Raw genomic sequence first — 23,495 nt, forward strand, 5'->3', positions numbered from 1 at the left:
GCGCTCTATTCACCCCTGAGGAAAAAAGGTCCTCGTCACTCAGAAACTAAATCGTCGAAGTTCAAGCGAGACGAATTTCTCTAGTCCGAGTCCTCATTACCTTCTGCCGTTAACCTGAACGACTTCGAATCCGCCTCCAAGTACACAACCTGTGGCCTGAAGACCTTCAACACCTCCAATGCGGCATCAGATGTCTTCCGATTGCCGTGAACAACTCCGACCACCCGTCCGAGTGCCCGACGGCCCTTCGGAGGCATTATCAGGAGAGCTCCAAAAACAACCCGCCTACCGTAACTCCTCCAACTTCCAACATTCGCTACCATCAACGCCTCCTCAACTCCACAACTCAGCGACCAAAAACCCGTCTATTGACTTCCCTATACAGCGCAACACAGTAGCATACATCATCATCATCATCATCATCATCATCATCTGCGTTATTACGATGATATACATACGTTACGTTGATCGTCATCGTCGTCGTCGAATAGGGGTAGTAATAGTCACACATTGCATAATAGAATATAGAATAGCGGTAAACCTTAATGACCGTCAACTTCGGTCGTTGCGGTGCAAATGTCTTCTCGTACGGAAACTTTTACCATCCCATCAAGTTGCGAACCATATCACGTTCGGCTTTCAACTCTTGAATGTTACGCTGGAGCATCGAATACCCGAACCTGAAAATCCTCTATCGAAAAACAGCACAAGCAGGCATCAATTTTACTCGGTCATTTCCAGGCCGCCAACCTTGGTCCAACTCTCACCATCGGTGATGACGGGGAAGGAGAAACACAGATCAGTATCAACACCATACCTACATGCGGCAAGCTGTATAGCAACAGGCAGTAAACTGGGCATTGACACATTTCCAAGAGAAAGAAAACCGACAGGAAAAAAGTGAGCTCCCTCGCTAGAGCACGATCTCAGACTAACATCGAGGTGATTCGACTGCACAATGGCTTAAGTGATAAATTAGCGACTTACGAGTCAATCGCATAGCTCTCCTTATTCTTCCCAATGACAGCCATAGACACCCACTTATTGTCGGACCCCAATGCCCAGTCGCGCATTTGGTCGACACACGACATAGCCGCCGATGGAGCAGAGGACTTGCCTGAACAGACGCATCACATACTCGAGGAAACACACTGTACAGACAACCTACCAGCAGCTTCGATGATCTCCTTTCCTCTTTGCTGAACACGAGTCATGAACTCATTCTTGATCCAGTCAGGGTGAGGGACAAGATCCTTAATCTAGAAAAAAAACCAGATAGCATCATCGTGAGTTCGCCATCACAAATTGTTGTTGTTAATGATGATCAGATGATATCTGCTAAACTCCTAAAATCAGACGATGTTCAACTCACTCCGTGTTATTATTTGAGGTTCACCCGTGACATGAAAAACACTAGTGAAAAAGATATCTCACATTCCACTTTGCCGAAACCAATTCTATATCGATCGCGGAAAATATGTCCTATAATTTGCAGCGAGTATTACACCACTTCCAGTGAAACGAGTGAAGCTCCGTCATTATTCTAATCCAGCTATAATGGGATTGCCGAGACAAACTCGAAGCTCACCTTCCTCCCTCTGACGGTAGCATGGTTGACATCGGGATACATATTTGGGGAGTGATTACCCCAAATGACGAAGTTGTCAATATGAGTCGGATGAACGTCCAGTCCCTCATGATGACCATTGATGCAATGAGCGAGTTGGACCAGACCTCTGTTGTGATCAAGGCGAGTCATCGCTGTGAAGTTCTCAGCCGGGACGTGCCTGAAACACACACGTACACCAGGGGCCTCGCACCCAGCGTTAAATGGATCAATAACGACTCAGAGAACTCCAAAGCCTTCTTTAATCTATCGAATGCCATCTCTACATACGACTATGGGAAGATATGTGAAACGGTGAGAGATCACAGCAATTCGCAAGCCGATACGACCGTGAATTTGCTGCTGAAAACTTACTTGGAATTGGAGGCAGCAATGAGAGCGTTCGTGTTGGCAGGATTGCCGACCACCACAACCTTGCAATTCCTATTAGCAACTTCACCAAGAATCGAACCCTCCTGTTTGAATAGAGCTCCTGATACTTGCAACAGGTCCGATCGCTCCATACCTACTATGAACATATCGACCATACACCAACGATGGTTCCCCCACGTACCGGCCTGTCGTGGCGGCGAGCCGACCAAACAGGCGTAGTCAGCATCGCCAAAAGCCTCCTCGTAATTATCAGTAGCGACCACCTTAGCGAGAAGTGGAGCGCAGGTATCTTCCAATTCGAGCACCAGACCACGCAGAGCTTCGCGGTCTCTAGAATATAGGTGGAGGATTACAGGCTGATTCACACCTAAAACATATCATACTACGCACAGCGAAGATTCTCCCATCGCTACTACCAAGCATATCGCCCATAGCAATCCTGAATGCCAAATTGGTGCCGACGGAACCTCGAGCTCCCGTAATGGCGACCCTGGCTGGCGGAAAAGTCCGGAACTTCATTTTGTGGAAGCCGGCAGCAGCAGCAGCAACTGTTTGAAGTCTGGGCATGCAGCGTGTAAGCATGCTGGGAGTAGTGGTGAAATGATAAGGTGGAAAAGTTTGAACTACATTGATATGCATAACCGCTCACCAGCCCAGTCAGGCCAGAGCTGAGCGACACCTGACTGTAGACATTTGTACGCAGCTGTTGAGTCCTCCCCGTCGTGTAAACACCCTTAGAGAGGAACAGACCCTGTTGCTCTACGCGACATTTCACAAGCATCCAAGCGTCACAGGTGAACAGCGTTGCACTGTGAACATTTTTATAGACCTGCAGAGTTCCGCAGGTACAGTAGGGCTGGTCAGCGCGGAAATTCACAGAATGAGAGCCACCAACACAACCTACAACCCATGCCACGCTGCATTTCGAGGAACGTCAATACATTCAGCTTACACACATCAAGATTCGACACCTAATAAATTCTTCCAAGGAAATGCACAAAAATGTGCCGAACCTACGTTGACCCAAGAGAGCAAGATTCCAAGCGCCTACGTGGTCGAGCAACACCACAAGTGATTTTGAAGAAACTCGACTGAACAGAATATGAATACAATTGGCTTCAATCTCTCTTGTTCACAGTAGTGCTTCCCTCCATCAACTTAAGTAACTCATCAGTCATCTCATTAGGCGCGGTGAGGACCATATCGTGTGGCTGGTGGGGGGACGATCTTATAAGACAACAACTTCATAGATCCCGTCAGAGTGTCTAGGAACTCCGCAACCTTCGGTGTGTTCACAGTTCCGTCATCACCCGCCAACAGTACACGTACAGGGCATTTCACCTGAGCAGAATTCCATAAAAATCTCCAATCACGCCGATCTAAGATGCCAGAAAATTATAATGTTCATTTAGAGTTTTCCACGTATGGCTAGGAGCACATTCTTCAATCAGTTTCCCATGTAAATGTCATCATATCAGGATCATTGCCCCCGTTGTTATCAAACCCTGGAAGTCGCTTTCTCTCAAAGCTAAATCGGTTCCTGCTCCCCATCACTCCGAATGATAATGAACGTGGAACAAGTATGACTCCCGAACTTACTTCCGGGAGGAATCGTACAAGTCCGTCACGGAGAGGGAAATCTATAAGAGTGCGAGTGTAGGCTCGGAAGAATGCTGGATTGTACATCCAGTCGATCATGGTATTCTCATGGATCTTGGGGTACTTCTCAGGGTCGAAGAATAACTCATAACTGATGACCTCAGCCAGAGTGCCGAGGATGTCGCAGTACGGCGACTTCACTCGTTTTATAATAGGAATAAACCACTCCTGCAGTTTTCCAAGGCCACAGCCCGCAGGACAAATCGTGAGCACACCTGAACGCAGACGGCCTCCTCAAGACCAACAAGAAAAATCCGTGTTTACCATTGATCCGGTCAGGATTCGTAGCTGCGCAATGCACCACTACACACCCACCGAACGACATTCCCAGCAGATACACGGGACGGTCGGCAGGCACCAAGTTCTCAACCACCGCCATAATCTGCTTAGAGAAACGCGAAGCATCGTAACGCCCTAAAACGACATGAATTCTCTCGCGCGTGGTATTCGATTAGACCCAGCCTCACCTCCCTGAGGACAATCAGAGAACCCCCGACCCCATAGGTCAATCAGAAGTAGTTGATATCCTTCATTCTGCAATCTATTGAGTATCTCATCTCGTGGGAAGAAAGTTCCATCACTTCCAACACCAGCAATCAAAACCACAGCTCCTTTACAATCGACCAGATCCGGTTCTATCTCATAGACCTATGAAAAATCAATGCCTTCACACATGAGCATCTGATACAGATCTTGAGGAGCGCAAATATCTAAGACAACTTCCCAGCGCGATTCAATGGTCAGAGAATACGACGCGAGTTCAATCCCTCGTACATGCGTTTTATATCCATCAACATCAACATACTTCCCTTCCCTCTTGGTCGACGGACGCCAATCACCTCCGCGTTCTAAGTTCTTCTCCATCTTGTACCTGCCCTCACGAGCTGTCTCCAAGTCCTTCAGTCTACGTCTCGAGAAGCCTCTTCGAGCACCGAGTGAATCAATAACGCTGCGTTATTGTCGCGTTAGTGTTCTGATACCAACGCATCAGAGCACCACAGCATTCAAGTCGACTCGACGTAAATTCCATCAACCCTATTACTTAGGATAAACCACATCCACAGGAATCCAATGAATCCAACAAACATAGCGAGCCACTCTAGGTAGGAGACCAGCGAAATACAGAATTATCGGTGCTACTATCCAGCCGTAGATAACACTATTCATATTAGCTAAAATACAATTCTGAAAAGTATAACCTATAATCTACCATGAGTATAGAGTAGAGTACAAGTCTAGAGTATTATCTACCAATATAATGTAAAATATACCATTTCGTGTATGTTCTCTTCCCGCCAAAATATTTCTGAAGAGCGAACAGGGACAGCAAACAAAATCCATATAAAGATCCGCCCGCCCAACCTGAACAAATCATTGACTCCAAGTTGCGATATTCGCCAACCTGACTAACCGATTTGTCCCAAAATGACCTCAGAGCAAATTCCCCCATCACTCCACCGAAACAACAAGTCTCTGACAGCACAGAAAAGAGGCTACCAATTAAACGGCAATTCCGTTGCCTAGAAGACAACATAAGATGCAATAAATCAAAGAATTCCCACAACCACAACAAATCTCTTGTAGCTACCATAATCTCATCATCCTCACAACACATCACGTCTAAGCATCACCACACAACAACTGATACGTTCGTCGAACGGTGCTGAGTCGAACAGACCCAATTCTACCACTCTATGGGAGATGCTCAGCAACCTGAAAGTTACGTACCAGCCTGATCCACACGTCCTCGTATGCTACCGGATATCCCTCCTCGTACTAGCAGAATAATCACCAATGTACATTATACATGGTATTGTACTTAGAAAGTCTCTAACATCATCTGACATGCCATTCAGCTCAACGCCAACAACGACCTGAAACCACGTCCATGACCGACCCCACACCGAAGGCTGTCGCCTACCATGTCATAACTGTGTTCCTTAAGAGAACTGATTCGGTTGGAAAGACATCCACGAACAACTTTCGCCTTGCCCTCCAGCGAATTAAGTTTTAATTTTCCCCACGCTGCCGCAGCCTTACCCTTATGACCATCAACCACACATGTAGATTCTGAAAGATGAAGACCAACTCCTATCCATCAGGGCTCAAGAAACAGCGTCGAATTTCGGAATCGTGGCAGAAGTCCAAATCCCCCACGACCACCCAATTCACTGAGTCATTCATAAGACTATAAGCGTGCAATTTACGCTAAGGAGCTGTTATCCGAGGGCAACAGAAAGATGAACCCACTTCAAGTCATCTCTCGACCATGAAGACCCGATCGGATATGTCTTATAGCGCAATGAACGAGCAACAGGGCTAATTCTCAAGCCAAGCCGCCAGAGATTGCGCATCAATCATCCCACATGAACATGCATGAGCCCACCGTCAAAGAGCTTCCCAACAGCGATAGTGTACAAGGCCAATCCAGAGGGCACTTCGAGTAGCTGGCGTCGACCACTGGCTGGGATTCGAGACATAACTTTCATAGCGGTCCGAACCTAGGAGCAAATCAAAACACCACTTCCTCTACTGCACGACAACCCACCATCCAATTAAGCTTCGCCGCCTCGGCTACAGGATTGGTGAGACCACCATAGCACTCCTTGAACCTCAAGGACACGCTTGATGGAAGACATGGGAGAGTGAAGTATTCGATAACGGATGCCTCACTGATCTGAAGTCAATTCTCGCTCGCCCAGGAATCTTTTGGAACCGCCAAGGATACGCCAAGATACCACTCACCTTCTTCGCATCTCGCGAATTCTTTCCACACTTGTTGTGCGTCCCATCTACAGTCAGACGCAAGGTATCGTCAGAGCAACGTACCGTTGACGTCGTCGACGCTTTGCTGCTTCCCCCACCAGTGGCGATGACATCGACAACTACTCGCCTTAGAGTTGACGATGTACTCAGTGCAGCCTGCAGTTGCGATGCCTACAATATAAGGAAAAAACTTACTCCAGTTCTTCGATAGACACGAGGGATTCCACGATGCGCGGATTGCGCTTCACACGTGCTACAGCTAAAATGCATAACCCTAGAATTGAACCCGGAACCTTCAGATTATCAAACACCACCACTCCCCAACTTACCTGTAATACAGGTAATGCAGCCTTCGCATGAACAGTGAGGAGCAACTCACCAGCATTAGGGCACAGAATTAACGAGACAGTCCCTTCCACTCCAGACAAATGCTCTCGTATCTAACTCGACATTCCTTCACCCGCCTCACACTGTTACGCAGTGCCTCACAATTAACACACTTTGGGCGATGACCGGATGATACACACGATTCAGCAACTTCGCAGTAGCCTCTACTGCCTGAAACAACTGATGACAAATCAAAGTCTTCCCAAGAACAACCAACATCGTCTCGGTCCAACACTTCCTCGAGGACCAACTCGCCAGGGGTCTCCGACAGTAAATGCAGTACACAAGTCGAACAGTAATGGAGATGGTCAGATCTCAACACACTTATCTGATACAAAAATCGACAAATGCAATGACCCGAATTAGTACTCACCTTCTCACTGCTGCGATCCTGAGAAGGTCTCGGCTTCCTCCTCACATTACAACAGTTACCAAAGCCCTTGGGAGTGGCTACACCCCAGGTGGCCTCCATTAATTGTGGCAACCGATCCAGTAGACTGATGCAACTCCTCTTAGTACGACCAAATAGATCTACAGCAAATCAGCATACCATCCATTCTACACATCACGATTGCTCACCCTCCCTTCCTTCCTGAGGCCACAGAAAGGACACAGCGTACTGATCTCCACTGCTTTCGTAACTCCTCAAGTACGTCTTCAATGCCGAAGTCACCATGCTCACTTTACGTTCTAGATGGGCATCATAGGCCGCACTCGACAACACCTACCACACCAGACTGAACTATGGTGAATCTCTATCTAGTATAACCATAAGCCATCACAGATATACAAGAAACTCTACGACTAAGGCCTGACTTATCGAGTCAGAATAATGCAATACTCTCGTTGCATAATTCTACTCTGCGAAAATCTGAAAATGAATCCGGCCTTGTGATTGGACCAATAACGATGCAATAACATATACCGTAAAACACTGAACCTCAAGACGAATCGGACAATAGATAAAACCACTGCAACAAGTCTAGCATTCACATAACGATACGATATCAGTGATGAACAGTTCCCACTTCCTTACTCGATCAGCTAAATAGGCTTCTAATTGGGCACTAGTCAGAGAACCGTGCATACTGTTGGCCATTGAATATGGCAAAAGTCTACAAATACTATAAACTCCCATAACACAACAGTTGAGCCTATTACATAGAACGCTAACGATATAATACTATTTATCGACAACACACGATTATGCTCACTGATTATGATGTCCCATCACATATTACACAAACAACAACAAGAAGAAGCCATCCTTCACCTCATTAAGAAGGCGTCACAAGCTTCCTTCGGGCCTTACTCGAGATCAACGCAGCACATGTAACAATAACCTGCGCTTCGTTCAATTTGGTCGAGAACGGTTGATGGCCAGGACCGTATAACTCCCCCAACTTTATAAAGGGTCCACCTTCCCTTATAGTAACTTCAAGCTCCCGAGTAAAGTACCCTTTCTCATACCAATTCCGCATTTCCGCAAATGTAAACGGTCCGCGTTCAGTTCCCCTCGGGTCCTTATACCTCCACAATTTATGTCCGGATGGTATCGCATTAGAAGCTCTTGTGATCGCCTCAACCCTCTGCTGTAAAGAAAGCTTCTTAGCGATATCTTCCTGGCTAACCGTATTCTTCTTAGACCAATTCCCGTACTGCCCCTGGGCCTGCGGCCTCGAAGGACCAACTGTACCGTAGAACTGCCCAGGGATGAACTCAGCCGCATTTGCTGACAGCTCCTTCCTCAGACCTTTGGTACCCCCCAGAGTGGTAGTGGAGCTAGTTGAAGTAGTATCATTATCATTGATAGTCATCAACAAGGCCTTCAGTTCACGATTAACGCTCAGGTCATAAATATCAATATCGTCATTCTTCTGAGCATACACCAACTTATCCAGCTCCTTCTCAGTGAGCCTATGATATGCACCCTCAGTGCCCTGCTCCTGCTGCTGGTCAACACTGCTCATGGCCTTTAGTTGCTTTGACGCGCCAGCAGCTACACCGGACGGACCTTCAGAGGAGTAGATGGGCTTATCGCCGCCGTTCGCATTATCATTTGGAGACGACTGGTCTTGTCCCATTGCTGGGAACACAAACTGAACAGTGAGGATCAAGTGCTGATTAACGCCCAGGAAGGACAATCTCAGCGATTGGATGTTCATCAGTTGGGAATTTACCCTCGAGCTAAACTCTTTTGAATGATGATACTAGAGAGAGAACTTACCTCACATATACTGAGGCCACTAATGCAATGTCAAAGTTGGGATGCATAACTCTACCTTTTGTACACCCATAGGGGCCTATAGCGAGCTCGGAGCGATTCAACATCGGATCACTTGCTCTCTCGGTAAATCTTAAGTTTCCTCAGCAAGCGGTCGCAGGTTCGATCCCCGGTCACGTCATCACGCAAGGCGACGCATTCTCTCACATATCATTAATGATGATACTCAACAGCAGCAGCCATGCCCCCCAAATAGCTGCCTACCAGTCGGATCCTCGCAGACTCTCTCTACAATCCCTACAGACTCAACTGGTATCAACTTCTTTGAATCTACCATGCAATGTGTGGGAAAATATGCACATGTGTGTTGATGACAATATGAAAATTCGAAGGAGATTTATAAAAAATTCTCATTGATATCGGTACACTTCCAGCCGAGTTCATATATAAACTTGAGGAAACTTCTGAGCTCAGCTGAGGAAAGCGAACCCATATATTCCTCCATTACTGCCTCAGGTGTCCGGTCTAGCGGCGGCCCCTCCCAAAGCTGCTAGCAGTAACAGCAGTAGTTCAACGAAGACTCAAAAGAGTAGGGTATCTCCCAGCGATAAATGACTTTCCTATTTTTCTATCAGTTTCGACCGATTTAACCCGCCGTTTGATATTCCCGAGTCACATCGTGACACCTCGTAGACCAGCGACCTCTCAAGATTCCTCATGGTCTAAACAACTACGAGAAGAGAACAACAAACTACAGCTAACACGGTGAGCGGAGAAATTCGTTTTCCCTATCAATCACGCATACAATCCACCGTCACGTCATAAAACCTCATTCGCGATCATTGGGAATTTAATTTCCGAGTGTGCCCCCGATACGATCGACGATATGACGTATTCACACATGTCGTTAGTTGGCCTGATGATTGCGCCTATAACGTAAGGTGCTGAGGAAGAGCACTACACCATTCGAAAGGGTGACACGGACCATCATCAACTCAATAGATTTACTACAGTTGAATCACCTCTGATAAATCTATGGATAATAACTGTTAGTGTTTCGCCAGACTGGACTGAACTCTGCACCACTGAGGTCTCAAAGAATGAAAATCTAAGTGCCTCATGATCTCTTATACAAAGTCAAATCTCTTGAACCGAGCTGATCATCATAAAAAGCTTAGGCTGCTCTGCCAAAAGTGAGATCGATGACGTAATAGGCGTTCATGATCAATAACATGTGCGCGCGTGCGACGAGCATCCCTTGCACGCATACGCTGTCTAAAGGCGCCTATTCAGAGGGTGCTCTAACAATAACCTGATCGACTCAGTTGATTAGGTTATCATTAATGAGTTGTAGAATTGAGGCTGTCACCACAACCGAAAGTTTATCATCAATCTCGTCTAGAAATTCAATTATTATTCACTATGCGAGAAAAAAAATTAGTTCTTTGCAGCATGGAAATTCGAATTGTGTAGTTTTCAAATTCATGAATAAAATTCATCGACCCGATATCACAAAATCAATTTCGGCCAATTTTTTCCCGAATTTAATACTATCACGTGTACTATATAGCGACTCCAAGTATTCCGCTACTCCACCAGTTTACTATCAGATTGAAGTCCCGCCTCGAAGCTGAGCAACATGCAATGGAAAAACTCTCTGGTCAAACCAAGTGCTTAGAGAACGAGCTCGGGACTCAGGAAACGACCATTCGAGGTGAGAGCAGCTTCCTATCGTGTATACAGTGTGTTCGTTTTTGATAGTTCAAAACGAAAACTTTGCTGAAATCAACAATACTATATCGGAGTCTCAACCGTTTTACGTGAAGAGCTGTGATATTCCATGTGAAAAACGCGAGCTTCGAGATATGATATGAATTCAAAACACATGGGGAATTACACCGGAGAAATCACCTCGTAAAACACATCACGTATTCTACGCGTTATTCACTGCTCACACGCGTTTTTCGCGAGATGAAGTGTAGAATGTGTTTTCATATTACGCGTGAAACTCGACTGTATAACCAAATCTAATCGATATTAGATTATAACGAGGAGCTCAATGTGGCTGAGGAAGCAGCGAGAGTGGCCCTGATCGAGAGCATCGGCCTGCAGAGGAAACTGTGCGAGATATGTCGCCATTTGGAAGTCCGAGCTGCATTCCAACAGTCCATACGTAAATACGCCAATGATTTCGAGTGTAATCAGCTCGATTTACGGTATGAGAATTTCCCTGTAAAAAAGTTGACAAAGTGTGTGTGGGCAGTTTTATGGGTCCTCCTCCTAGTAGTCGATCGACTCTTTACGATAGAAGCATGGAGAGCTGCAAGTAGTAGGGGGAGTACTCTAGTTGTTATTGACTTTTCCGGTCAGTTCTTCGGTATATTCCCAAGGTCCCCCGGTCAAGACCCCTCCTAGAGTGAGTTGTGTTTTTTCTGCCACTTTTGCATGTTACTATTGGAGGAATATATATATTCGCTTTCCTCAGCTGAGCTCAAAAGTTTCCTCTATAATGAAACCAATAAGAATTTCCGCAAAATTTCCTCATAATTTTCATATTGTCACCAACACATGTAGTCAACCATGTGCATGTTAGGTTACCTCTAGCCATACGGATGCTGATGATGAGTTTTGGGCGGCACTCAGGCAACAGATTAATAACATTGATAATTGGCTTACTCCTCACAGAGGCAGACGAAGCGGTAAGTGGGGAGTGTCCATTTATGGAGTAGACAATCGGATACTGGTGACCGATCATATATACTTGTAACTTGTAATAAATATTACATATTACTTATACACTGAGTTTTTGGACTACAGTACCCCCACTGACTACTGACACACTAGTAGATAATTCATAGTGAGCCTCGTTATCATAGGCAACTAAGCAGCGTTTTTTTTTCTTAGGCAAATTCAAAAAATCTGTGTTTCTCGCTAACGAATCAGAGTTTCGAGCTGAAACTTCAACAGGGTATAGTTATCATCAAGATACACCACATGTTGAGTCGAAGCGGTCATGTTCGGAACGGTTACTGATATATCATGGCTTATAACGAACTAAGATTGGTCATCTAAAACCCATTGAAATGGGTGTCAATGACCGATTGAGCTGTTTTTCATGATCTATAGTAGTACTTAGTATGAGGAGTAAGTAATACTAATCCTACTACACTAGTTTTAATACTAGCACTGTATTACACTGGTAATACACTTCAAGTAGTTGAAATGAGAGTTAATTGTAGTAGTGCTACTATGAAATACTACTAGCGACTTGCTATTTGTATGAGTACTTATAATACTAATACACTACTGTAAGCACTGTAGGTTTGATACTAGCAGTAGTAAGACACTCAGTTGTAATGAGAATCAATTGTAATACACTTGAATGAATATTCACTACTGATTGCAGTAATAGAATAGTACTGGTAAAATTAGTAGGAATTAGGTTTTCTCATTATTATAAGCTTACATATTTCTTGTTGGAATTTCAGCTCGAAATTTCCAGGACCTAGTTGACGACTCGAAATACTGAAATTTCTACTACAAGTTTGAATGCATTATATTGTTATTCATTCAATATCGTATTTGAAATCGATAGTTTCAGTACATCCTTCTGTTTGAACTTGAAATATTCTCAAGATTGTCTGTAGTGTTGTCCTTGTGGTTTGTCGGTTTTTCTATCAGAATTTCACATTCGCCTCAGGTGCAGCTGAGGATCCTCCTCAAGGCAACTATCAGTCACATACGACTCTAATAGGAACACCAGGTGAGCAACTCTCTATCACCTACAATGATGAAGCCGTGCTGGTTTTAGATAGTAGGGCCCGATCTGTATCGGCAGTAGGGGAGAGGACACCATTAAGGGAGCAACTACAGTACGCTTTGGAAGTTAGCAGTATCATGTGTGGTAATAGTGTTACTGTTCATCTGCTCTCGTGTTGATGTACTACTCTAACTCAGCGAAAAGTGATAGTTGGTGGAATATATGTTCGCTTTCCACCTCAGCTGAGTCTGGGTAGTTTTTCTGAGTAATTATAGAAGTTATATACAAATAGGGTAGAAGTGTACAGAAACCAACGAAAAATGTCAGCAAATTTGCCCAGAATTTCCATGTTGTAGTCATAATAGTTAGGCTCTTATCTAGTCCATTATCATGACCACTTATACGATAGACTTTTCATAGCGGCAGTTTACAGTGTTGTTCACTTATTTCAGCCCGCACAGCAGTATTAATCTCGAAGTTGGACGGTTGGTTCGACGCGAATCCTGAGATAACAGTTCCCGCACCACGACGACAATCTATGGAAGAGGAGTTGGCCAGTCCGGACGATGATAGTAGCGGTTCGGAAACTTGGGTGAGAAGTGACTACTTCTCTAGTTTGGATAGTTATATTCTTTTACTTTTCCTGGACAAAAATGTAGTTATATTTGCAGACCAAAGCGACCAGCACATTCTCGTTATGTGTCTTCTATTCCGGGATTATTGATAGTGAACAACTTGTCACTATCATAGTCTCGAAAGGTTACTTTAATACTGTTGAATTTCCATTCCTGAGCAGTTACACTATACCAACGTGTGTAGGTCCCTGAGAGGCCTTCAACGGCATACGTCCACCGTACGGGCTACACATCAACAATGGCCCTCCCAGATGGGTCCAATCAATATATGGTAGAGTACTCAATTGATGGTTGTCAGTTTGTTGGAATGTGAGACTAGGTTCAACCATCCGAGTTGCAACGTACTCCCTCGGTGCCTGCGGGGACTACCACTACTTCGGTGTTCGCAAGGTGAGTTGGGTTAGTGATGGAATAGTGGTCCACACGCAAACTGGGAATCGAATATCTCGAAAACTCAATAGTTTTTCCCTAGAAGGACATTATTATTACCATCCGGGAAAGTCCACGGTGGAAATTCGTCATTTTCGAGCGCCCCGTTCTAATACAGGGCTTTCTTTTTTCTGGTGGTTTTTCATCGGATCGGTCCTCTGTGTAGGATGCCACCGACTCTGAGAGCAAATCCAATGTTCACGAGAAGGATGGACCTAGAAAGGCCCTACACTTATCGCTAGCCTGAAGGATGGCCATAACATCATGCGTTGTTCTAAGAGTGGTGTATTTGGCTGACCGTTTTGGGTTATAGTGTCAATGAAATTCATGAGAAAATACGCACATGGTCAACATTTGCTATATGGGCAAGAGAAAAGCACTCGTAGTCTCGAATCGACCTTGACTACGGGAGTGTCTTCTTCCCAGTGTGGGAGAATATACGCATGATCAACTACATCGGTGTCGGTGACAATATGGAAATCTCGAGGAAATTTGGGGAAATTCTCATTGGTTTCTTAACACACTTGTACCGTTATTCGTATATAAACTTCTTTAATCAGCGAGGAGACTCCTGAGCTCAGCTGAGCAGAGCGATCATATATCGAGGGTGCTACATTCGAACACAAACCCTTATCGAGAGTGTTGTGTTGGACACACTATGTGACGCACAGGCGAGCGTCGCTCAGTTGAGCTTATCATGGACGTTTACGGTACCGCTGAACTAGCGCGGTTCACCGCAGTACCGGAGACTCTCGAGGTTGGGGTCTGACACGAATGTATCATACCACACTTCTTTCAGATCTCGGATGATGGGCGGTCCGATCTGTCTACTGAGAGGTGGAATTCTGACGATGAACCTCCAGTTGAGAAGGTCAACGATAGGATGGTCATCAGTCGTGATGGTCGGTCGGTCCGCGCCGCGGAGTAAAGATTCACCTCAGCGAAAAATGGTACCAAATTTGATGTCTGTTTGAGGCACTCTAATTTCCTTGGAATGCGGTCAACGCACAGTTGAGTGCGTGACCCGAGTATAGCGCACGAATAAGCTAATAACGAGCCTACTTGTTGTCGTTCTTGGAGTATAGCGTCCTCTGATTGACAGCAAGTAGTGTAACAATACTCCGATCAGTGTCGTACGAGGTTCATTGATACGCATTGTGTTGAAGGTCGGTGTGCACGGCGATAGCGGTATGGACAGACCGGGGAGATATGACAGGGTCCGCATCAAGTAGGCTGACCGTGTACGAGGATGAGGAGAAGGAGGAGCCCTGGTGGAGTTGTAGGTTCATGGATATATCATCGCACTGTGAAGAGTTCACTTCACTCGAGGCGGCTACCTGGGCGGACCGAGGTGAAGGTCTCGAGTTCGAAGTCGGCAGCTGTGATCCCCGAATACCCAGCGCTATCGACGTTGGAGTCAGGTGAGGCGGCAACTACTGCTACTACCACTACTCTTATACTGTGCACTTCACCCATTTTCTCGTGTCACTATTGAGCTGCCATCGCGGAGAGGGAGCTACATATACGAGCAATTTCCTCTGTTTTGGACGCTTTGATTCACGACGAGCCATACCCGAAGGCCATATCCTATGCCAAGGAAATCTGCAGTTGCACGAACGAAGTCTGATTAAGCCTAAAGCAGGCATCAGACTATAATCACAACAACAACTGTCACTGCTACTGGGGTTAAGGAGAGAGTCTAGCCAGGCGTTTTTATATGTAGCTTGCCTCGCTAATGCGACCAGATTCGTATTTCACTGATCCTCATGATGAGGTGCAATATCAACTAGGTACATGACGGTCGGATCGGTGTGCAGGATAGAGTCGTCTCGTAATCCGGCTTGGAGGCTGCCTTATGATGGACAGGAGGTGCAGGGAGGATGGGATGAAAATCGACCTACTAGGAAAAGGTAACAAACGTGTTGTTAGGTCTCGACCTGTGAGGGGCGTGCTCGATGGTGAATATTCAAGTCGTGAACGGACGCTATCGACTTCGCAATGTTGTGGTATTGATTCTATGGCAAGTTGGTATCCTTCCGAAGGACTCCTTGGTGACTCCACCGACTTCGTCCTGTGCTGATCTGACTTTCTTCTGTGGCGAATAGAAATCAAATGTTTGGAAAATGAATATCTCTGTGAATGGCTTTCTTGGTAGAAAACCGACTTCAGAATCTATCTCAGCGATGTTAATTGCATAATAAAGCTCAAACAGCTCATCGTAATCAGTGTTACCCAGTCAGCGCCAGAGAATTCCACCCGTGCATGCCAATCATTATCAGTGTCATCATTCTGCACGAAGGGGACTTCACAAACGTCGCGACAGAAAACGACAGAAAACATATTTTCATCCAAAGTGATATTTACAGCGCAGAATCTATCTCGGCGATGTTATTTGCATAATAAAGCTCAAGCAGCTCATCGCAATCATTGTTACCAAGTCAACGCTGAAGAATTCTACTCGTGTCTGACATCACTGCAATCCTGTAGGTTCCAGTTTATGGCATCTCCTCCTCGCCCTTCGAGCGACACGATCAATACTGATCAGCCTGTGGTCTACATCATACACCTTGAGGGGGTTGATAGATGCTACGTCCTCCATGAAGACGGCCTTGTGCGGAGATGGGTATCCATCTTCCCCCTCGATTTACCATGCGGTACTCTCTATCTAGGTCCTCCGCAGGCGGGACCCTCGCAGGGCTTGGAAAGCGCCCCCGAAGGTTGGAGACAAGGTTGCGATTGTTGTGGTAAGTCCTTGGTCAGAAGTAGCCTCATTCAACTTGGCTGATTTTGTCTCGGCATCTTTATCGAACGACACCATAATATCCTCATAGTTATATTATTTATTATTATCAGCATATACGTACCCCTAGGGATCAGCAGATTTGAGGTTTCAATCCATAGGAGCGACTTGACCACTCGGGTGCCGTGTGTCATTCACATGACCGAAGCGATATACATATATTCTGTGGGTATCATCATGGCGATCGCGCCAACATATCTTCCTCGAAACCGTTATCGTTTCGGATGCTCATGACCGCCGCGAACTATACCCAAACTACAGACTCCTTTTCTGATCTATTCGCTTCACCTATCCATTGTTGCGCTATTACCAATGGATAAGCAGAGCCGCAAGCAGAGAATGCGTGAGCAACAGTGTCGGTTGTAATGTACGTTATATATTGTATAATGACGAATGTAGTGAACGCTGTTATTCTCTTGTGTGTCAGGATGGTGGCAAAGTAGAGGAGAGAGTATTAGAAAACTCTTATCTGGATAGAGTTATCACGACTATGAGGGTGAGTATCTTCTGACCATCACTAGCATCGTTCTGTTGTTAGATCGGGGAGAAAGCGAGAATTACAATCCTTGTGCCTGGGCATGAGAAGTCTGTTGATGAACTCGAGCTCATCGATGTACTTCGCGTATTCCCGTTGTTATCAGAAGGCCTCTTTATGAGAGGTACTCGCACACAGCTGGGTGGTCTCCCCCCGAGATGACAAAATCCGTTTACTTGACAAGCAGGAAATGTATCAGAGCATGGGCCTGCCCTTGGGTAGTCGCATTACTATGGGATACGCGCGAACTCGATGTAAAGGTCGATCGTTGATGGTCGAGGAAGGCTCGAAGGTCACTGTTGGTATCATGGGAGCTCCTGGTGTAGAGGCAGTGGTCTTACAGTGGATGTGAGGACATCCTGTCATTGCTGGGAATATTCGTGGCTTGAGCGGTTTGGTACCTCGAGCGTGATTCCCTTCTTGTCAGATGCGGGTGTTACTGTGTGCATCCAATCTTCGATGCCATGGTCCGATCCATGCGAGTGGGCGAGCGGGCACTCTTCACAGTGAGCCCATTCACAGGGAAGAGGCCCGATGCTTTTCCTGGAGAGTTTTCCTCGGATAGAAGCGTTGGATCGTTGGAACTCTAGCATCTAGAGAGTCTTCGTATCCGCTGAGATTTGTGGCCCTAACTGAATCGCCGGCTACGTTCGACTTTATTCTGAATATCACACGGGACAGTATGAGAAGAATTCTCTTTATTTTCGTCAGCCTGGTGAAGGAATCGATCGAGAATACCTATGCGATAAGAGGTTGTGTGTCAATGGCGAGCTGGAGCCTCCCATAGTCCTCAATACGGGTACGAGTATGGAGGAGGCCATCTCCAAGTCTGTTGATACATGCTCCGGTGAAGTACAGAGGCTCTCGGCTGTGGAGGAAAGAGGACAACTATTGAGTGAATTTGACTTCGCGTCTTGCGAGATGGTGCTCATATCCGTTGATGAAGAGGAAAACGAGGCTTGCAATGAAGGTGAGAGGCAGCAGCCTCATTGTCCCATCAGTCCATTCTGGTAGCCGTGTTGCGACGATCAAGACTAAGGAAGAATACGGGGAATCGTCTGTTGGCAGTTGGTGCGCCGAGCGAGGCTCGATCAGAGTAGGCGTCTGGTCGGTCACTTGATTGATCGGTACGCGAGGTACATGAAGGCTCTTAGCACGCTGAGGTTGATGCAGAGACCTCCTTTGGAGGAACCATCTGATGAGGAGAAGGCTCTGGAGCTCGCTGTGGGTATGCGCCTCAAATTTGGGACTCATATTAAATGCAGGTTGTCCTCAATCTCGCCCTCCTTTGTTTGAAGCAGGCAGACTATTCCGAGGGTCAACTATTCGCGACGCGGGCGAGAGAAATCGATCCAGACAACATCAAGGCTAGGTATGGAGAGATTGTCGGTTGGGGAGTCTTCAACTGCGTCTCAGATACCGATTGGCGTTGGCGTTAGTGGAACAGCATAAACAGACGGATGAGGCAGTGGGCATCCTCAAGGTGATGATCGATGGTAGGTTCTCTTATCACGCCTGAACGTGAGTGTCAGGGAATTTTGGAGGAATGCTCTGAGGCACGAAGCTTGCTTCATCGACTTAAGAAGGACATGCAGGAAGATCGTAAGAGAGAAGAAAATCTTTTCAAGTCCATGTTTCGAGCCTAACTCAATTGTTCCTTGTTGGGATTATGCCGCCATGAACAGAGCGCATTGCCAATACGGTGTTGATGTCCGGTGCCTCCTGTCGTTCCCTTGTGTAAACACGACCCGACACTAGCTGGAGAGATGCGAACCAATTTGGTCGAAGCATTTACGTTTGGTTCAACCAAACGTAAATGCTCAAGATCAACAGTACGGAATGTTTCCTATGCTCAAACCCTTGTACGCAAGCACAAGGAGAAAGTCTGTACGCATGTACAAAAAGGTGACGCTTAGTCCAAAGTGTTAGAGGCTCCACATCCGACACGAAGGTAATTGTACATCCTAGCCTTCGTGGATAGTATTAATACTGACCTTGATAGTGCGGGAAAACTAGTAGTTGAGGGATATATATAAGTTTCCAGTCATTCTCCTGCCAGCCAACGTCTCGGTCGACCACGCAGTCTTTCATACGGCACTCCTCGCCGTTCTCGTTATTGACAACGACTCAGTGTTGGCTTGTCACAAGTAACCGCCGTTCGTCATTAGATCGAGAGCAAAGAGAGCTCCCCGATGGATTATGTTGAGATCTTTTGCGGACGGGAATCCCCTTAGACTTGGATTCTGGTGGTATGTCAATAGGTCGAGGTATGGTATACGAATTTCTGGCGCGGATATGCAAAGCCTTGTGGACCGGGATCGGGGATAAATAAGGGGTCGTGTTGGATTGCATACCTCCAGACTCTCGCTGTCGGGCATCGATCCGAATTATCGTGTCTCTGTCCCCTGTTGTTCACGCTATAATATCATTTAGCTAGGCTATGGCTATAATGCTTATATGTGTGTATACTCTCTAAGTATGCTTCCTTCCTCATACTTATCCCTTGCGTTGTGATATGTCTGATTCTATTGACAACGTAGTTGACATTGCGCGGCGCCTCATTTAGAGCCCTAACACCCAAAATGAAGCCTCAAGGGCAGCGTTGAGATGCGTTGCTTCACACAAAGACGCGTAAAAGAAGAAGAACGGCGAATAGGTCACTCTCTGGTACACTCGATATTGCAGTCTTTCGGATAGTATGGTTCAGATAACCCGTCAACTTACTTGGGGTAGTTGATCAAGCTGTCCATGGAACTCGATGCGGGGGCCAAGTAGTGTCTCTTCTCTATCTTCCCTCTCACGCCGCATGTTCCGCCGCTCACTTGGTCATTGCCGTCGGCAATTTGCCGAGGAATGAAATCTATGGCTGACCATCATCATCACCATAGATGGAGAAATAAACACCACTCATTTACATTACACTTAAACTCGTACGCCAGGTATTACAGGGAGAACTTTCCGCATGTGATCATCATATGAATTGATAGTCTGTACCATCTATATCCTTCAGGGCTATGTTGAACGTTACTGTGACTTCTAACCCAGACGAAGCAACACGTAGTACTGGGAGAAGAGTATAGCAGACCTAGTCAGTAGTCATTCCCTTACTATCACGACCATCACTCCCAGCGATAATCCTCGGATCCTTGAGCCGGGCCGGACTGCCCGTGAGCCAGCCCATGACCCTAGACCGCCAATTGCTGCTGCAAGGACGGTATACGAAACAAGTCTTGGTGTGGCGACCTGTCGAGGTGGGCAAGTACACGCCGCTGTACGGATGAGGAATATACCAGGGGAAGTCGGGACTGTGACAACACTATAGCCAGCGACCACTCGCCTACCGAGCCAATCATCGCCCTCGATCGTCAATATTAACCTGTTGAATAATTAGACATAATTAGAATGGAATAAACTGCAACAGAGATTTTGCGGCATTTCACCTCGGCCAGCCATGAGGGTTGGTCGAACGGTAAGTGAGGGCAAGTGGTAGGTTCCACACGATGTCATCCGCTTGGACGCCAATGCTGCTACTAAGGGCACCGCTGCTCAAACGAGGATGCGAAAATTGGCTCATGCCTTGGATGGAACCATGGACCTTCCGCATGTAAGCATGCTCATCATCCCAACTAACGTAAACCCACGAGTGTCCAGTCCGGCGTGGCGCTATGAAATGTATATGACACCGCTAGAGGGCCGTAACCGACCGCACCAACCTGTACCAAAACGCCCAATAACACGCGTGCCTCCTACACGCACCTGAGCGCCGTCGATACAGCCGCTGATGGCCAGGACGAATTCTGTGGTCGCCCCAGGCTGCCCAGCACGTACTGATGACGACCTCTGCTGCACACCAACAGATAATCCTGATAGATGCATATTGAGACCATCACGATACTCAACTAATACTCCCAGCTCCACTAGATGATAGGGATTGTCGCTTATCGATAGGATGAGGGTCTACGGACCCTACAACAGCAGAGCTTGAGCATGCGTGCACGACAGCTTTTCCGTGGAGGCCTCACCCGCTTTGACTGTCTGTGAATCCTCGGCCGGGAGAAGCATCAGAATGATGGAGAACTGTATCATACCATACGTCGAGCAAATTCCCAGCGCATTTTGAATTCACTGTACACAAAACTCAGACAATCTATTTGGTATACAAAGAAAAGGTGTTTCTAACTACTACTACTACTATCGCGTGATGGTCCTCAACTTCTAGTTGCCTGCGCCCATATCAAAGAGGTAGTTCACAGCAAGCTCCACGTTACCATCGCAGACACGCAAAGCCTCAAGGTTAGCCGCCCTGTATGAGACGATGATTATAGGCAGTTCATTCAAAGGGGAACTCACGTGTCGACGAAACCCATGGACCGCAACGTCTCCAACTCGCTAGCATATCTCTGCTCCAGCTCAGCTTGGTTGGGCGCGGGAATAGCTCCAGCTCCACCACCAGCTAAAAATCATATTGTCATACCGTAAATCTAGCACATCCTACATACCCAGCATCTGAGCCATAAGAGGGTTGTTCTGCATGGCCTGCATCATAGAAGCATAGTCGGGCTGCCCTGAAGTCGCTGGGCCTGCAGACGGAACACATAAAAACGGTTATCAAAACAAATACTACCAGTTGCAGCAGGATTCGGTGGTGCAGTGCTCTGAGCAGGAGTGGTAGTAGTAGGCACCGGGGCTGCGGGAGCTGGTGCTCCTTGTTGTTGTTGCTGCTGATTGCCAGCCTAAGAGACACCGATATACAATTCTCCTAGGAATGACCATACTACTACTACCATAGCTTGGTTCAACTGCATCATGGCTTGCATCGTCTGTGGGTTCATCAAAAATCGTAGGAGATCAGGGTTGGACATAATGGCAGCCATTTGGGGGTTCTGAGCCTACCAAGAGGGCAGCCTATGTCGAATGACAAGGCGCTAGTAGTAGCACTCCTACTACTACCATCATCTGTTGCATCATGGGGTTAGTGGCCATCATCTGCTGTAACAATTGAGGATTCTCAGCGAGGGACTAACCAGGGAGGATACACCACCGCTTCGATAACGAGAACAACCACTACCTGCATGGCCTGTTGGACCATAGGACTTTGCATCATTTGTGACATGACTTGAGGATCTTGCATCATAGCGTTCATACCAGCGCCCATGCCTCCACCAGCACCAGCTCCCTGGGCCATAGCTTGAGCCATGGCCTGCTGCATATAGTCATTACTAGGTGCTGTAGGAGCGACCGGAGGAGTGGGAGTTACTGCTGGAGTTGGTTCCACAGGTGTAGGAGCAGGAGCAGCAGGAGCAGCAGCAGCAGGCGTCGGCTGACTACTGCCAGCAGGAGCAGCGCCCTTGACCAGATGAATTGTATGGCCGCTCTCGATCTTGTGTTGGCCAACGGTATCAGCATCCTTCAGAATCCGGCCCTTGTAGATGAGTCTTTGCTGCTCCGCTGGGACTCCGGACTTCTCCACACAACCTTTCTTGACGTCACCAATGGTGGTCTCAGGGTCGAAGCTCTGCTCAAACGAAGAGCCACCCGAAACCTTGAAAGTGATATTAATAGACATGTAAGATGATGATTATGAGCAACTATGGTAATCTCAAAAGGGCATAGTTTCAGAATTTCTCACTGTAAGTGAAACCGATACGAAAATCGGAGTTTTAGTGTAAATTATTGACCATTTTTTCGCATCGTTAAATTCACGACATTTCCATCGAAAATTAACTCATTTCTAGTCAGCGTTCGATACAAAGAACTGAGCCACATGGAATCAGAAGAACGCAACTGTTAGACGCGCCTCTGACGACCGGAATAGCCTTGAGCAAATGGATCATCGATTTTTTTGAGTCCGCTAGGAGCGCGTCACGCGCCACATAAATACGCGCGCGCCAAGTACGATATCACCATCACTAGAAGGTTGCCAACTTTTATTGAAGATGCTACGCTCTCAAGCAGGCCTCCTGACGAGGCCCTTACGGCTTTTGACAGCCTCTAGTCGAGTCCTGCCATTATGCAATAGAAGCCTCACATTCTGCACTAAGACCAGCGATAAAGTTGAAAACACTTCTACCAGCACTAGCTCGGAGTCTTCGTCGAGCAGTAGCGGCTCTACTACGAATAAGAGCAACAAGCCCGACTTCTGGGCCGGTCCTAAGATGCTCCTGTCAACTGTGGGCTCCATCGGCGTGCTATATGTCAGCTACTACTTTTATAAAGCCAACTTCGACGTGGAGCGAACGAAGCAGCTGTTGAAACAACAGTATCAGCAGTGGCCCCTTTACCCTCCACCAGGGCCGTCTCA

General features: G+C 46.7%; 9 protein-coding genes across 9 annotated transcripts; 3 read left to right on the plus strand and 6 right to left on the minus strand.

Annotated features, from left to right (window-relative positions):
- Positions 1 to 437: 437 nt before the first annotated feature.
- On the minus strand, positions 438 to 2,619 carry Pmar_PMAR012932 (malate dehydrogenase, putative). The gene is made up of 8 exons (XM_002766155.1): positions 2,416 to 2,619; positions 2,181 to 2,366; positions 1,982 to 2,132; positions 1,589 to 1,787; positions 1,169 to 1,259; positions 988 to 1,117; positions 728 to 817; positions 438 to 680 (listed from the first exon to the last, which is right to left on the minus strand). Exons 1-8 carry the CDS (start codon positions 2,579 to 2,581, stop codon positions 599 to 601), a joined length of 1,095 nt encoding a protein of 364 aa, XP_002766201.1. The 5' UTR covers positions 2,582 to 2,619; the 3' UTR covers positions 438 to 598.
- A 487-nt stretch (positions 2,620 to 3,106) lies between these two features.
- Positions 3,107 to 7,910, minus strand: Pmar_PMAR012933 (hypothetical protein; the record flags this gene model as incomplete). The annotated part of the gene is made up of 18 exons (XM_002766156.1): positions 3,107 to 3,340; positions 3,599 to 3,873; positions 3,923 to 4,072; positions 4,126 to 4,306; positions 4,433 to 4,529; positions 4,701 to 4,830; positions 5,478 to 5,532; positions 5,580 to 5,728; positions 6,045 to 6,159; positions 6,207 to 6,335; positions 6,404 to 6,450; positions 6,523 to 6,595; positions 6,754 to 6,864; positions 6,914 to 6,982; positions 7,029 to 7,139; positions 7,230 to 7,342; positions 7,391 to 7,535; positions 7,848 to 7,910. 18 exons carry the CDS (start codon positions 7,908 to 7,910, stop codon positions 3,182 to 3,184), a joined length of 2,172 nt encoding a protein of 723 aa, XP_002766202.1. The 3' UTR covers positions 3,107 to 3,181.
- A 178-nt stretch (positions 7,911 to 8,088) lies between these two features.
- Pmar_PMAR012934 (hypothetical protein) lies at positions 8,089 to 8,895 on the minus strand (the record flags this gene model as incomplete). The annotated part of the gene is made up of 1 exon (XM_002766157.1): positions 8,089 to 8,895. The coding sequence occupies one exon, from the start codon at positions 8,893 to 8,895 to the stop codon at positions 8,089 to 8,091; it is 807 nt and encodes a 268-aa protein (XP_002766203.1).
- A 1,784-nt stretch (positions 8,896 to 10,679) lies between these two features.
- Pmar_PMAR012935 (hypothetical protein) lies at positions 10,680 to 13,519 on the plus strand (the record flags this gene model as incomplete). The annotated part of the gene is made up of 8 exons (XM_002766158.1): positions 10,680 to 10,749; positions 11,077 to 11,155; positions 11,299 to 11,361; positions 11,406 to 11,451; positions 11,629 to 11,734; positions 12,736 to 12,798; positions 13,248 to 13,367; positions 13,467 to 13,519. The coding sequence occupies 8 exons, from the start codon at positions 10,680 to 10,682 to the stop codon at positions 13,517 to 13,519; spliced, it is 600 nt and encodes a 199-aa protein (XP_002766204.1).
- Positions 13,520 to 14,556: 1,037 nt separating this feature from the next.
- Positions 14,557 to 14,787, plus strand: Pmar_PMAR012936 (hypothetical protein; the record flags this gene model as incomplete). Its single annotated transcript, XM_002766159.1, has 2 exons — positions 14,557 to 14,616; positions 14,659 to 14,787. 2 exons carry the CDS (start codon positions 14,557 to 14,559, stop codon positions 14,785 to 14,787), a joined length of 189 nt encoding a protein of 62 aa, XP_002766205.1.
- A 3,214-nt stretch (positions 14,788 to 18,001) lies between these two features.
- Positions 18,002 to 18,713, plus strand: Pmar_PMAR012937 (hypothetical protein; the record flags this gene model as incomplete). Its single annotated transcript, XM_002766160.1, has 5 exons — positions 18,002 to 18,164; positions 18,209 to 18,290; positions 18,331 to 18,418; positions 18,460 to 18,566; positions 18,611 to 18,713. The coding sequence occupies 5 exons, from the start codon at positions 18,002 to 18,004 to the stop codon at positions 18,711 to 18,713; spliced, it is 543 nt and encodes a 180-aa protein (XP_002766206.1).
- Positions 18,714 to 20,279: 1,566 nt separating this feature from the next.
- Pmar_PMAR012938 (hypothetical protein) lies at positions 20,280 to 20,589 on the minus strand (the record flags this gene model as incomplete). Its single annotated transcript, XM_002766161.1, has 2 exons — positions 20,280 to 20,437; positions 20,571 to 20,589. The coding sequence occupies 2 exons, from the start codon at positions 20,587 to 20,589 to the stop codon at positions 20,280 to 20,282; spliced, it is 177 nt and encodes a 58-aa protein (XP_002766207.1).
- Positions 20,590 to 20,634: 45 nt separating this feature from the next.
- On the minus strand, positions 20,635 to 20,789 carry Pmar_PMAR012939 (hypothetical protein; the record flags this gene model as incomplete). The annotated part of the gene is made up of 1 exon (XM_002766162.1): positions 20,635 to 20,789. A coding segment is annotated over one exon (155 nt), but the record flags the coding sequence as incomplete, so codon positions are not given.
- A 620-nt stretch (positions 20,790 to 21,409) lies between these two features.
- Positions 21,410 to 22,760, minus strand: Pmar_PMAR012940 (RAD 23B protein - channel catfish, putative; the record flags this gene model as incomplete). The annotated part of the gene is made up of 7 exons (XM_002766163.1): positions 21,410 to 21,497; positions 21,545 to 21,647; positions 21,694 to 21,774; positions 21,819 to 21,927; positions 21,979 to 22,083; positions 22,145 to 22,213; positions 22,263 to 22,760. 7 exons carry the CDS (start codon positions 22,758 to 22,760, stop codon positions 21,410 to 21,412), a joined length of 1,053 nt encoding a protein of 350 aa, XP_002766209.1.
- Positions 22,761 to 23,495: the final 735 nt, after the last annotated feature.

Source organism: Perkinsus marinus, assembly GCF_000006405.1.
Source record: "Perkinsus marinus ATCC 50983 genomic scaffold scf_1104296973568, whole genome shotgun sequence".
Taxonomy (NCBI): Eukaryota; Perkinsozoa; order Perkinsida; family Perkinsidae; genus Perkinsus; species Perkinsus marinus.

Coding starts and splice junctions, on each gene's coding strand:
- Pmar_PMAR012932 (XM_002766155.1), bottom strand. CDS start 2,581: ATGCTTACACGCTGCATGCCCAGACTTCAAACAGTTGCTGCTGCTGCT. Junction 1,788..1,981: donor ATTGCTGCCTCCAATTCCAA/GTAAGTTTTCAG, acceptor TGTGTGTTTCAG/GCACGTCCCGGCTGAGAACT. Junction 818..987: donor GAGAGCTATGCGATTGACTC/GTAAGTCGCTAA, acceptor TGCCGCATGTAG/GTATGGTGTTGATACTGATC.